Source organism: Ahaetulla prasina, chromosome 7, assembly GCF_028640845.1.
Source record: "Ahaetulla prasina isolate Xishuangbanna chromosome 7, ASM2864084v1, whole genome shotgun sequence".
NCBI classification, from domain to species: domain Eukaryota; kingdom Metazoa; phylum Chordata; class Lepidosauria; order Squamata; family Colubridae; genus Ahaetulla; species Ahaetulla prasina.
This window is the reverse complement of record NC_080545.1, coordinates 65,799,052-65,814,283: the sequence shown is the minus strand read 5'-3', so window position 1 is coordinate 65,814,283 and position 15,232 is coordinate 65,799,052. Positions and strand designations below refer to the sequence as shown.

General features: G+C 38.8%; 1 protein-coding gene across 4 annotated transcripts; it reads right to left on the bottom strand.

The window, feature by feature from the left end:
* Positions 1-264: 264 nt before the first annotated feature.
* TOB2 (transducer of ERBB2, 2) lies at positions 265-12,165 on the bottom strand. Of its 4 annotated transcripts, none has more exons than XM_058189669.1 (3): positions 11,789-12,165; positions 7,332-7,407; positions 265-4,643 (listed from the first exon to the last, which is right to left on the bottom strand). In XM_058189669.1, exon 3 carries the CDS (start codon positions 4,564-4,566, stop codon positions 3,547-3,549), a length of 1,020 nt encoding a protein of 339 aa, XP_058045652.1. In that variant the 5' UTR covers positions 4,567-4,643; positions 7,332-7,407; positions 11,789-12,165; the 3' UTR covers positions 265-3,546. The 4 variants fall into 4 exon arrangements, with proteins under 4 accessions (XP_058045652.1, XP_058045654.1, XP_058045653.1 ...); XM_058189671.1 differs by lacking the exon at positions 11,789-12,165 and adding an exon at positions 9,760-10,338; XM_058189670.1 differs by lacking the exon at positions 7,332-7,407.
* Between the last annotated feature and the right edge of the window lie 3,067 nt (positions 12,166-15,232).

Below are 15,232 nucleotides of genomic sequence, written 5' to 3'. Positions count from 1 at the left end.
AATTGTCATAAATTAGTTTTACTTCAGACCTATTGATTTTAGCCTAATTAACAGAAACAAGCCCAACTTGGGGATATTAAAATTAGATCTCATTTATTCAGGGGAACATCTCAGAGAAAGAGCCAAGTTTTTTTTCCTCCAGGCTTTCCACAATTCTGTATACCACAGCCTTATGTGGAACGTGTCTATTTGCAAATCCAAAATGAAAGTCTTGTTCTTCACTCTTAAACATTATGTGCTTGTACAAACAACAGGACAAGAAGCTATTATGTATCATGCTTTTAATACAAACTTAAAAAAATCTGGAACAATAGAAACTGTACAGATTTGATCAACCTTTGTTGTTTTTAACTAAATCTTTAGACATGCCAATGTCCTGTTCCAAAATATTGCACAACATTCTGAATACAAAACGCTGATTGTATTCTTTCTTTGCTAGAGAAAAAAACAAAACAGAACCCCACCCCCTCTGAATCCCTACTCAATGGCCCTCTGCCTGTAAAAAACAAAACAAAAACAAGAAAATCAGAGAGACGAACAAGAACAGCATGGACCTCTGCATTAAAAAACATACATAATTATGTCCTCTTTTGTGTTCATCCGTCCACTTTAGATCACATGTTGTTGATTCACTCTTCAAAAAGGGTCAGGAAGGAGGGAAACAAGGGAAAAAGGAGCTTTCACTGCTTTTTTAAAATTTTCCTGAAAAAATATTTTTCTCTCCTCTAAGAAAAAATTTTGAAAAGAAAAGTTTCATTTTGTACGTTAGAAATATACATATATTATATATACCTCTTACATTTTACAAATGTAGCAAATTATTCAATATAAACAGACAACAAAAAATTAACACAAACCCATAAAAATAAAAGTAAAAAAAAAATCTTTTTTTCTTCCTATGAAACCAGGTAAATTAGTGCAGGTCTTAAAAATAAAATTGAAGCCAAACATCTAACTCTTGAGACAAGAAGACCGAAAAAGAGGCCGTGAGTTTCATTGTTGTCAGCACTGGAAATGCTTCTGAAGCACAGTTATGTGTTCATCATGTGTTCCTTTAGGAAATAGAGGTTGGTCCCTCCCCCTTTCTTCCTTGTGCATGTAGACTTCTTTTCCAAAAGCAAGAGTATAATAAAGCAGTGTCAAACATTGCAGTGTCAAACATCGCAAATTGCAGGTGCTAAGTGAGACTTCCTCCCTATTATTCTAAACCTTAGAAGGGTATGCATATAATCCCTAAAGGTGGGTTTGTGGCATCCTTCTCTGCTACAGGAATAAATTAACAGAGATTATGCTGGGTGGATAGTCTCTACCAGGGAGGAAGATGTGGTTCAAGTCCAGTGTAATAACTAGGCAGTCTACATTACAATACACTCCACAGGGGCAAGTGGGTGGCAGTGGTATTTTTAGGGGGAAAGCATGAACAAGAGTAAAGCTGAACAGTTTGTAATAGTCTTGTTCAGGTTTAAAGTTTCAGCCCTATGCAGTTTTACCTTTTCATTACTGTGTACTTTCCCTCTTCATCCACTGAGTGCATCAGAAAACAGGCAGAGTGCTCAATATACTTATAGTGTCTTCTTTCCTCATCCCATGAAAGGGGAGGAAACAAAGAAAGGACTCACTTTAGGGGCATATTAAAATAGCCTACAGATCAATCCCACAATGTGCCTAGGCAGGAAACATTTCCCATAACTACACCCATGATATTGAACACATTAAAAATAATTACGCTTTTCTGGAGGATAGGTGCATCTGGAGGTTAAGGCTCTTTTATATTCTAGCAAGGAATCCTTAATTTAGGTTGAGAGAATGGGGAAGGGAAACTTAAAAGGTCAAGCTCTAGAACATATTTTAGCTTATCTATTTGACAAGACTTTGCCAGAGAAGTTGCAGAAGTAAGATTTAATACAACCCAAACTGAGCTATAGACGAGAGCATAAAGTGGAGGATGTAAAACTGCCTAAATGGGATACCACAGTCAGTTTCCTCTTCCTATCTTCACTGCTCATTTAACTCCTAAAAAAGATTGCTTACTTATTACCATAGCTACGTAAATTCTGGGACTCATAATCATTCCATAAGGCATAGATGGGGAAGGTTTCCTATCTAAGGCAAATTCTGTCAACTGGTTTGCAAAAAACTCAACATTAGAAGGCCACTATTGTCTATTTCTTCCTGGCACCCTCTCCCGCTGAAAAAAAGGAGAAATAAGAATACAATTGGGATTGCTAGCTCACCAATAAGGAAGGACAGATTCTATATTTCTATCAGTGAACACTTTCTTCACATTCAAATCACTTGGATATTCTATGGCAAGCCCACTTCATCCCTGATGCAGATGGCCTTGTTGCCTTGAGATGGAACAACTTCAAGCTGGAACAGGTATGTGAGGTGCTCGTCTATACAAGAATACCTGATTCCTTTCCAATGAAAAATGTAACATTTTTGGTCAAAAGTCCTAGGAGATGTGAAATTCAAAGTGCAAACCCTCTTACCATCCATTCAGAGAATAGTCTACACAATAACTCCTTCATCCCTGTCAAAAGTAGTGCTTATATTTGAAAGTAGGAGAACCATCTTTTCTATGAGATCTAGTAACCAAGTGATCAGCTACCAGTCAGAAGAGCATAGAACCTGACAAAATTTCCAACTGATTAATCCAGAGAAACATCAACAGATGTTCTCAGGCACAAAACACCAAAAATCCAACATTCACCCTTACTCTTGAATGAGTGCAATATACAAGGATAATTTTTTTTCACAGATCAGAAGAATTTTCATATAGAGCTCTATTTATTAGCAAATGAGACTGAGCTTCCCTAAAATCCACCACAATCTAGCTTTATAAGAAGACTAGAGAAGAAAAAAGGCTTGTAGGAAGCATGAGGCAAAATACTGTCCCAGATGTCACATTATCCTCTAGAGGAATTTCCAGGGAAATAATATTTTCACTGCAAGACCCTGTCATCACCAGTTAGCATAAGATAAACTTTGTTTTCTGTTCTAGGATTATAAAATCTGAGAGTTCTAAGAAATTTAACTAATTTATCCCACCATCTATGCCGCTCATATATATACGAAAACAAACCACAAGTCTCCCCTTGGAAGTGCTTGAGATGTTACACAACCAGAGGTATTTAATCATTCCCCATCCCTACCCTAGGCCACCTGAAAAACTGAGAAAATTCAAGACATCTGGGTATGAAGAACATGACAGCACCTGAACAAGGCCATCCTTACAGCAAGCATATTTGAAGACCAGTTCCAATGAGCAGCGTGGGAGATTAAATAAAGTAACTGTGATTCCAACCACTGCTGGGCCAAGAAGGATAGCCTCTTTCATTAAACATACAACAATGGGTAGGAAAGAGCACAGAATACAAGTTTTAAAAAGAATCAGTGCTTCAGCAGCGCTCCCTGGCATGACATAAGAAGTTTCATTTCTTTCCAAGAAGTTATATTTATAAGATTTCAAATATTTCTTAATTATTTTTCTCTCAGGGTTTTTTTTTTTTGGAAGTGGTTTTCCCCAGAATATTCATATGATGGTCAGTTGGCCAAAACCACTGGCTGGTACGACTGATTGGGATACTGCATGGCATTCAGATTGTAGCTGAGTCCTTCCACAAAGGGTGTCTTCTCCAGAAAAAGGCTGTTGGTGCTTCCACCAAAAACCTGAGCCATGTCAAAACTACTGCCACTACTGGCACTGAACTGTGATGCAGGAGGAATGCCAGCAGCCTGGGTTTCAGTGGCTACACTATCAAAGAAGAGGCTGCTGGTTCCTGGTGATCCACCGTTGTAAACAAACTCCTTGGCATTGGGGGAGAGTTGAGACTGAGGGGCTGGGCTGCCCCCAATGAAGTTCAGAGAATGCATAGACAGGGAAAGGCCTTTGTGCTTCAGCAGGCTATTGGTGGGTGAACGGACCAAACGTTGTGGCTGCTGTGGAACCCCTGTACCATTGGTGCTTGATCCAGCTCCTCCACCTTTCTTCATCTTAGTTGAGCCAAACTTTGTGGCAGCAAATGTAGCAGTGGTAAAAGTAATTGGCTGAGCAGATCTTGGGATGAATGTAGGGCTAGGTGACTGACCAAAAGATGGTGATGGAGAATTAGACAAGGAATTGTCCTGGCTTCCAATAGGTACAAACACCTGTGCATCAGGATTAAAACTGCTCTTGATCTCCTTGTCCAACTCAGCTGCACTGCAGCCCTCACTGTCATCCAGATAGAGGACCTTGACTGACCCTTTTTCACCAATTTGGTAAGAAACCTCAAAGGGATCAATCCAAACACTGAGTTCTTCAGGGACATTGGCTCGCACATCCTCTACAGCAAGTCCACTCCGCTTGGCTGCCATTTCCACTACAGGGTCCACAGTTTCTCCAATGTGAACACAACGGTAGCCAGAACCTTTCAGAGGTTTCTCTGGATACCAGTGACCTTCATATTTCTTTTTTAGCAGCCTTTCTAGCTCTTCACCAAACAGGTCAGCTCGCCTTCGTGGAAGCTTGTTGTACAGATATGAGATGATGAAGTTCAGAGCAACTTTGATCTCTAGATGCATACTCCCTTTACAGCAAGCAAATTAGGGCAGTATATTAAAAATAGACAAAGGATACAATCATAAATGGATTTTGGCTCCTGGAAAAAGAGAAAAGGAAGAAAAGGAGTAAGTGTGGTATATTTAATATTATGGCAGAGCAATAGTACTGTTTTAAAACAGTTCAAAAATTAGCTAAAGCAATTGCTATGTATTAAATTGTATGTAATTTCAGAGTGATTATTATGGTGGACAAATCAAGTTCTTACATGGGATTTTAAGATACTAAGGATTTGATTTGCCAATTTAATATACAGCTTTGTTTAAATAATTTTATAGATTTTTTTGAAATGGGACATAAAAGTGATTTAGAAACCATAAAGTAAGTACTATTGTTTTGAATGTATAAACTGGCACTATATATATATTTTTCTATTGGGTTAGCTCCAAAGTTAAGTTAGTAAAAAAATTCAAGTCACTTTTTCTCATGTGCCAATTGTTATTTATCTGAGATTTTGAAAGCCAGGGTATCTGTAAAAGAATAAAATGTGCTGATTATAATATACCATGTCCTCTAATAGAAATTTAACATAGCATAGCATACTCAGTAAAGTTCTAGAGTGCCTGCACATTATATACATGCAAATGTATATATTTACATATACCTGTGTGAATATATAATATTACTATACTAAAGAGTCTTTTAAAGTGATTTAGTTCAAATTTATGATCCATTGGCTAAGCATTCGTCATAATTTTGATGACTTGTTTTCCACATTAATTGTATTGTTTTACTTCATTTGAACACATTCCAGTTTATCTGTGTACTACTTAAAATCCAGCTCCAAAAAATATATGCAAGTCTTTCAAGTAAGAGCTGATTTAAACAGAAAAGAACTGGGAATGCTGTTTCTCATGATCTGAAAACTATAGCTCTAGTCATATAATCACTGTTATTTGTAAGCCGCCCAGAGTCACAGAGAGTGAGTGGGCGGCCATACACATCTTCTAAATAAATAACTCAATCTGGATCTAATTATTGCTTCCAAGAAATATGTATCTTAGCCTATATACGTGCTATATTTGGTCTGTATTTATTTACTGTATCGTACACTGCCCAGAGCCCATCTGAGAAATGAGCAGTTAAGAAATAAGAAATATAAATAAATACTGAACTGCTTAATTTCATTTTATAAGTTTTTACCCAATTTCTCTTTTTCTTCAAAATAGCATGGAAACATTGTTTTATGACAATAAAACGTTAAACTTGTATGTCACATGACACCCAATGACTGCCCCGATCTCTCTCTCTCTCTCCCCCTTCCCCTCTCGTTCCTGTTTCTGTCTGTCTGTCTTGTCTAGATACTTGGTATCTTTATTATTATTATTTTATTTATTATTTGCATTTATATCCCGCCCTTCTCCGAAGACTCAGGGGCGGCTTACATTGTGTTAAGCAATCTTCAGACACTCACAGTATTTAACATTGGAACAGTATGTTTGTACAGATACAAATGATATAAATAAGCACATTAGCCACAACCACCCAATTTATTGTATGTTGATAGATCGACCTACCTTCTGAATTTCTGATACTGAATATAACAATCAAAGTTACATTTAAATTTCATTTTAAGCTACTAGATATAGCAGTTCAATACATTTAAGGAGGTAAACTGAGAAACAAATTATGATGCCTCCCATCCCTGTTGTTCTAATAGCAAACAATTAAATATTTGAAACTTTCTTTCCTTAGCATCATTTCATATGAACAAAAAATAATATTGGAGAGGAACTAGCAAGTACCATTCCTGGTCCCAGGAATGTTCAATTAAACGGTCACTTGTAAAGACGCAAGTATCTAAATGATGCTTTTAATGGTTTCTGTGTGGCATGCAGACTAGTTTAAAAAATTCTTAACCAAACTTCCCTTCTTTTAGGAGGGTTACACTACCAAATGATTTGCTCTCAATAATACTTCAATCCACATTGTTTTACTCTATCCAATAATACTCTTAAGTGCCTAGAATAGATATATAAGATTATTTAAATTGAGGATTGTATGTATCATCAATTTACCTGCAATGTAAAAGATCCAGTTTTTAATTGGCACCTTAGTCAACAGCCTGTTTTGGGTCCATAAATATTCAAAAAAATGAATACTATAGTTGAATTTTAATGATGCACTACAAAATGTGGTGGTTTATGGCAAGTATTTCTTCTGATAAACTATTTGGTATTCAAAAGCTAGGAGCCCACTGGAAACCTGGGACTAGAACAGCATTCCACTGAGGAACAGGAAGAAAAATTATCATCTTTTTTCAGTCATACCCTCATTCTTAAGACAACTGTGCCAGCATATCTGCCATTTCTAACTGCAACTGCATTTGTATACCAATACTTGAAAGCATATTAAATGGTGTGGCAAAAGGACATAAAGTGATGTATTTAATAAACCATCATCTCCTTGCAGTAATTAAACTATGGAATTTCCCATAAAACAGTAATCTGAAACAGCACTCTTCAAATGTCAGTTCAATTTGTGAAAATGAGATAAGGATGCATGCTCCAGTGTCATTTCTTTCATCTTGACCTTCTGGTATTTAAGGAGCAGATATGTATGGGAACTGTACATTTGTTGGAAAGAGATAGAAAGATTGGCAATAAATCCTCCTCTTTCAATAATTAAAAGAAGTAATACTAGAGACTGCCAAAGGGAATAAATTTACGAAGAATAACTATTAAATTGAGAAGATTATTTGCTATCTCCAGGTTAACATGAAGCATACCTCTGATTATCAGCTGCTGTGAACCAATGAGAAGAGGACCGCCCTCATGTCCTGTTTGTGGACTTTCCATAGGTATCTAGTTAAGTCATTGTGGGAAATTAAGATATTAGAGAAAACAGGTCTTTGTTTTAACTCAGCAAATCTCTAAAAATATAAAGCAGAGCTTTGCATCAAAATGTAAATGGGAGCATATATACAAGATTTTCAAGCATACAGTAGTCCTGGACTTGACTACAACTGAGCCCAAAATTTCCATTGTTAAGAAAGGCAGTTGTTAAGTGAATTTTGCCCTATTTTACTACCTTTGTTGCCACAGTTGTTAAGAGAATCATTACAGTTATAAAGTTAGTAATATGATTGTTAAGTGAATGTGGCTTTTCCATCGACTTTGCTTGAGGTCGCAAATGGTGATCACATGACCCTGGAACACTGCAACCATCATAAATACATGCCAGTTGCCAAGAAAATTTTGATCATGTGACCCTAGGATGCTACAATGGTTATGAAAAATGGTCATAAGTCAACTTTTTCAGTGCTATTGTAACTTCAAAAGGTCACTAAACAGACAGTTGTAAGTTGAGGACTACCTATGTTGTTACTGCAACCAATACAAAAGCTTCTAAAATAATTCCATCTGAATAGGAATAGCCATAAAATTATTTCTGATAGCAGAATCCAAGACCTTGAGAGTTTGTACTCCAGGAGCAACTGGACTACAAGCTGTACCAAAACTATCTGAATATGCCCACTTAACTTGGGAGGCAAGACCAACTAACACACAAGCTCAAGTATACAAAATGGTTTGTATCTGTGTCCTGTGAAATTATTGCTTTGAGAAACTAGAACATTTAGAAAAGTAACACATGACTGTGAAAGTTCTTTTTTTTCTTTTTTGGGCCACAAGGCTATGGTCTACAACATGAATACCATAATTTATGACTAAAGAGTTATCCTGCCAATCATCCTAAAGAAACATACAAAAAGGAAAATGTTATTCAGAAAATACTATTCTTGTTTGCCACTTTCTCAAGGACAGGACGCAAATCACCTTGAGCTCACTTCTGAATAATTAGGCTTAAGTGTTTCCAGATTCAAAGGGGCTTACTGCCAAATAAATGTAATGAAAACAGCAACATTTGGATCTATAGAAATTCATTTTGTTCTAATGTAGACATAAATGTTAGGTGCCTTTTTAAAAAAAGGATTTTAAAAAAACTGTAGATTACCCAGAGTCTTTTTTTAATCTGATGGTCTTGAAACCCAAGAAATAAGAAATAATGACCTACACAATGATCTATTAATAGTAATTAGATCAAGTAACAGAAAGGCAGCAAGTCAAATCAGCCCAAGTCACTTGGCATTATGTTTCTATTCAAGGTTTTATTTTGCTTTGAATTTTTCTAGAATAGACTGTGGTTTTTCATCCGACTAAAAGTACCAAGAAATAATTTTAAAGGAACCCCCACCCCCACAATATTGTGTATTTTAGTATATTCAAATTATAGAATCAAAACAAAAATTTACAAAATACAAAAGAATCCTCCAAATTTGGTAATTTTTGAAAAAGATCTTAAAAATAATACCTTAGCTTTAATTATCAGCAAAGTAAACTTCCATTCATTAGAATTCCTTAATCCTTAAGATTGTTAATTTGGAAACAAGTGAGACAAATTCAGAAACTAATAACAGAATTAAATTTTTGGGGTTTTTTCTATAGAACTTCAATAAAATCCAAGTTATTTCAGAATAGCCAATTATCTTGAGAATATAAAATATAATTGCAATTTATTCTGCATGTGGCAATTATATCCATGAGACAACAAATTAAATAACAATCTCCATGAGATTGTAATCAATATTACTCAATGATTTTGCATATAAGCAGTTAAAACTATAGTTATTTCTTTGGGAGGAGTGTATAGTTGCCTAGTCATAGAGTATTGAGTAAAATACTTTAAACACAGAAAACTAGAGAACTTTTTTTAATGTTCTTAATTATCTAGAGTAGGCTGATGATCAAAAGCACTTTAAAAAATAAAAGCCACACTGACCAATTAAAAAATCTGAATTCCTGTTACTAAACAGAACAGGAGCCTTGGTTCAACCGACTCTCACACTAATCCGCTGTTTACAGAAACTCAAGTTATCTGCTTTAAAAACTAAGGAAGAACAGAGGGGCGAATCCTAGACACGTTCTCGAACCACAACCTAGTATTTCCTCTATCAAAATCCGTTGCCCCCATAGGGTTATATGGACAAATCACCAATTCCTTCCCAAGCTTCCGCACACGTGCGAAGTTGATGTCGTGTTTTCTCCCTAGGGACCTCCTCCCCCTCCCCGAAAGGTCTCGGGCGGCTTGCCTGCCCCTCCCCCTACTTCAAGCGCAGTCGCCAACATTCGCTGATGAAGCCTCTCTAATGACCCTACCTCTGCGAACAGTTTCTTGGCCTCCTCCCAATTCGGGTGTCTCCGAAGCCGTACTACCTCATGAATTCAGCATGTTACAAAATGGAACGCCCGAGTAAGTGACCTACTTTGTCTTTTAACTACCCTTCTCCATTTGCTTTGCGCCAAAGCTGGCCCAGGCGAGCGCCTGCTCAGCTAAGCCGTGTAAAATTTTCCATGGCGCATGCGCTCTTTGCGCTCTATTGCTCAACCCCCCCCCGCTCCCCCTTGCCATTTCGCATTTCAGCTACAATCGCCGATTTCTTTTCGCCCTCTTTCTCTCGTGTGCGGAAAAGCGTATGGAGCAGGAGGGAGGCTGGCTGAGGAAATATCAGGCACTTGGCAAAGCACAGCAGCTTCTACTCCCCCACTCTAACCTTTCATTCTTTCTTTGCTGGAGGCCCATAAGAGACCTTCCTAACCCCCAGCGCAATCCTGCCTACCTGGGAAGTGAGACCCAGGATGGAGCCTTTTCCTAAGAACACTCCCTCCCCCACCTCTCCCTCCAAGCTTTTACACGCGGATGCAGGGCAAATCTTGAGATATAGCCTTCCATGGAGAAGAGAAGCCACTTTGCCGTTTTCACCACAGAGCGAGAGAGCTATTTTGCCGGCCCCCTCGCGGAGGCTTCAGTTTCGCCCGTGCAAGTGTCAAGGTACACTTGTGGCCCTAATCCCTCTCCTCCTTAAGGGGGATCGCATAAACACGCCTTCAAAGCCCACCGAAGGCAGAACCAAAAAAAAAAAAAAAAAGTCCGTGCCCGACTGAAGGTTGAGACCTGACCTTCTCCCTGGAAGAAACCCGGGACAGCCCAAGTCCTTTCGAAAGGCTGGCCGAGTTTTCTTTTAAAAGCCAGCCTGCTCAACCGATTACCTTTAGCTCCCTTCGGGGCTGAAAGGGTCATCCCCGCTTCTCTCTTTCGGGGAAAAATAAATAATCCCAGGTTGCGCGGCGTCCAAGGCGCTGATTAGGCCCCAGGATCTCTTTGTGGCCCAAAGGAAAATGCCGAGTCTAATTTACCTCACGAACAAGAATCGATGGAAGCCGGAAAGTGCGTTTTTGATACCCAGAAAGTATTGCTGCAGGAACGACTACGGCTATTTCATTTGACTGAACCTCTCCGGCTCCCAATCCGGCTTTTTTTAAAAAATAAAACCATTGAGGAGGAGGAACAAGTTTACCCGTTTTAAGCCTTCGGCGGAGGTGGGGGATGGGGAACCCGCATCTTATTTTTTCCCCTAGGTCTGTGTTTGTGACATACGAAATCATAAGGCGGCGGTGGGGAGAAAAAATTCGAGTATAAAAGGGATGGAACCACTTTTTAGACAAAGCCGCGCTGGCCATTGATCCGGATTAAGCTAAATGGAACGAAATAAACTCCCTAGCTCGACCCCCCGACTTTCATTGTGCCCCCTTCGCTCCACCTCCATTATTTCATATTCACTACCATTTTCTTATCCTTAAAAGAAAAGGCGAAGAATACAAGCTCGTCCGCAGTATGTTCTCTTTAAACCAAAATCTGTTTTATAGGAATTTCTTTTAATAGTCGGGTCACGATTCCAATAAAATGAACGAAGACAAAATGGTGAACTGGAGTCTTTTCAGTCGTTCAAGCCAAATGGTTTTCAGACTTCCTCGCTCTTCAAACTAATACTGTAGTATCAGCAATGTTGCTGGTTCTAAGGGAAACAATATTACTAGAAGGGAAGGTTTTCTTGTAAAGGCAGCGACGTTCTCCCCTAAGGAACCGGTGGGGGGGAAGAGGGGGAACGGGCGGATAAAGAACCCCGACATGACTTCTCAGAACCCGACTTGGAAGAGCGGCGGCTTCTGAAAGGCCCAGATGAAATCGCCCTTTAAAGGAGCAGCGGAAAAAGCAAGCTTGAATAGGAAAGGGCGTCGAAACGGCAAACTTGGTCAAAAAGGCGTTCTTCAAACAAATGTAAGTAGTATACTCTTCGATTATGCCCACCTTCTCCCTCTCCCTCTCTAGCCATAAGCATTTACTTACTTTTTTTTCCTTTTTCCTTTTTTTTTTCAGCACCAGGAAAGGTGGCTTGGTGGCTTCTTTTTCTTTCCAGATATTTTTAGGGAGTTTCTTTTTCACAAAGCGCTGATGTGGTATATTCGATATATATTTTTAAACCGTACGGATGCTATTTCGATAACTTCTCCCCCTCTATAGGCCAAATCAGAAGTGGGGTGAGAGGATATTGAATGGAGAGCCCCCTTCTTTCCTCAATTTCCTCCCTCCGCGGGAAACCTGAAGCCACCCTCTCCCCGGCCCAAAGTGAGCAAAGTAAATGAAAAGTTTCACCCTTAGCAACCCTGCGCAAGGATATTCTCTTCCACACCCATGGTGATGCGACTTGCAAAGGACAAGGAAGGGGAGGAGAGGGGAGGGCGGGCCGGAACTACTTCCCCAACGTCGGTTTCTATTTAACTCGCGATGTGCCGTGGCTTGTGCTTCGCTCTTGTTGCAAATGTATGTAAATCGATCGGAAAGGAAAATCGATCAGTCGCTAACAGCAATTTTTTTGTACTACGTGTTATTGAATTAACTCCCTGCATACTGTAATTCTAGTAGTCTTTTTTTGCATTTATTACTATAAATATAATACATCAATCATTTAATATAGAATAGATCCCATTATTACGGTACCAATAACTTAGTAAAATATTTGGACCACTTGTAAGGTCTCAACCCTTTACCTATTTCATCAGAAGTAACCACAGCTGCTGATTCTGTAGTAAAATCTCAAATGAAAACCAAGACTTTACCATTCATCTTTAATGAAGACACATTAGCATCACAGTGTCTTTGTTTTCCATTTTTTTCTAATGAAAGAAATAGACAGTTGGTAGGTTAAAATTTAGGAAATGTGCGAACAGTAGAGTTTACTCCTGATGGGGTAGAATAGGTCAAAAACAACCCAGAAATACTATAAATGGGTTTATGATAACTTCCCACTGCCTTGCATATAAAATGCAATCATCTGAAGGCTGATCTTAATACACAAATACATTTGAATGAAAACTTTGCAGAAACCTGCCTCATTAATAAACTGCAGTCTTAAAAACAAAACATTCTTTCAGCTACTTGTTGTCCATTCATATTTAGATCCTTAAATGATGTCTCAGAAATCTAAGCAACAATGCTAAAAGATGGCACTAAATATCTGCAAAATAGATTACAGTGACATACATACTAGAATTTATTCAAATTCCTAGAAGAGGTTATTCCTGGATGTAATTTATTCAAGCTAACTTCCAAAAATATTTCTCCTACCATTTCTCAAATATATTAGTATTATTTTAAATGGTAAAATAAGACTATGTAAGCAGAAGCAAATGGCTTAATTCAGTCATAATAAAGGGCCCTTGGTGCTTGCTGTGTGAGCTTGGTTGTTTTCTTGCAGCTGATTCATTACACAATGAAATATGGGTCAAATGATGTTACCTAGTTGGGGTAATGAACAGCCTAAAAAAACAAAAACAAATACATAGAGCACCAAGGACCCCTCATTTCAAACCTGAGCTACAAATATTCTTTATCAGTCATAATGATCAGTGTTCTTCTCATGTACTTCTTTAGGTACATGAGTGCCTACTTCTGTTACAGTTGTCTAAAGGAAAATTACCTACATGTATGGTTTTGAAACATGCTTTTTAATAAAAGCATAATAAAAGTCAAGAGTTTTTGTTACTATAAAGGACACATAACTCTCCTCCTACAATGTAGCCAATATTGTGTAGAATTTCAAGCTTTTCCAAAACCTTCCTCTGTTTCTGATATTTGCATATGACAAACACCTATAAGCAAACCCTACTTTTACCCTATTTCTGAGAAAGTTCTGCACAAAAGGACACCTGTTTGAACAATATATATGCAGACATACAAAGGTAATCCTGGACTTCCAACCATAATTGAGCCCAAAATTTCCATTGCTAAGCAAAGGCAGTTAAGTGAGTTTTGCCCCATTTTATGATCTTTTTTGCCATAATTAAGAGTCAGTGCAGTTGAGTGAATCTAGCTTCCCCACTGACTTTGTCAGAAGGTCGCAAGAGGGGATCGCATGACCCCAGGACATGCCCAATTTTGACATGACCATGACTGAATTTTGACATGACCATGGGGATGCTGCAACCCTCATGAGTGTGAAAAATGGTCTTAAGGCATTGTTTTCACTATCATCGAATTGTCACTAAACGAATGGAAGTGAAGGACTACATAGTGTACATTTCAGGAAAAAAAGTATGTGTGTTTTACCCCTGCCTGAAGTCAGTCCCAACAGACCTTCCTAAACTTGCCCACTGTTGATTTCTCAAAGAGACAAGGCAAAATTCCAAGGGTACTCTAGTAACTACTGGCTGCTGGCTGAGTGTTTGATGCTAACACATCCTGTTTTGTGGAGGCCTGAACTTTCTTAATAAAGGCCTGGTGAAGCAGACTTTGAACTTTCCCTCAGAGAAGGGCTGGTGGTGGTCCGTAGGTGGGGAGGGTGGTGTTCAACTTTTGCCTCCTCCACGGCGGGGGGCCGTCTCACCTGGCACAGAGAGCGGGATAGAGCCAGCCTTCTTGTTTTGGAGGCAGCCGTATTGTCTACAAAAACTAGCAACGTTTACCGAAGCGCAATATGCGTGCGTTTCCCAGTCGATCAGTTTAATTTTAAGAAAGATAGTTAAGCGTCTTCCTTTCGATGATCCCTCAACTTTGTCGTTTGCGCTCCTGTCGCTCACGGATCTGTTCAAAACAATACATTGTCGTAGCATAAAGGCTGCGCGTAGGCCTCCGATCATCTCGCTTACTCCTCCGCTTAAAGACCGCAGCCCGCATATTTAACCTCAGCGCACATATTTTGCTGATTATTTTCGTCTCTCAAATGCTGAAGGATATGCAAATCACCTTACATTCCCTAAACAAAACCTCACAAGACACGGCTGTCAGATGGCATTTTAACTATTCATGGAGTATGTTTCCCTTGGCTGAACTGTGAATGCGCATGATTAGGGACTATTTTCTCACCAGTGCGCCGGTCCATCATCCCCGTCAACGTAACTTCAGACGCAAGCAGAGAACTCGGGAGAACAGCCTGCAAGGCGTAGAAGCGCACGCAGTTCTAAAAATAACAGCACCATGATAGCAACAGCCTTCCGATTGGCTAAAGGCATGAAGAGTTCTACAGATTGGCCATTTGATTTAACCGGTGGCTAAACGATTTTCCTACGTATGCAAGAAAAATTCGGCCGGTTCGGAGGAGGTTCATGGGAAGTGTAGTTTTTAATTAAAAAAGCGACCTCGGCATTCTCAAATAAAAAGCAACTGGATAAAAAGGTGAAGCTCCGCTGTTGAAAAAGGAGGCAAAACGGTGTTTTATCAGCTTCTATTGATTGACGTTTATATTTTTCTTCAAAGACATTTTCATACTAGAGCATTTGTGAGTTGGTTTCAGAA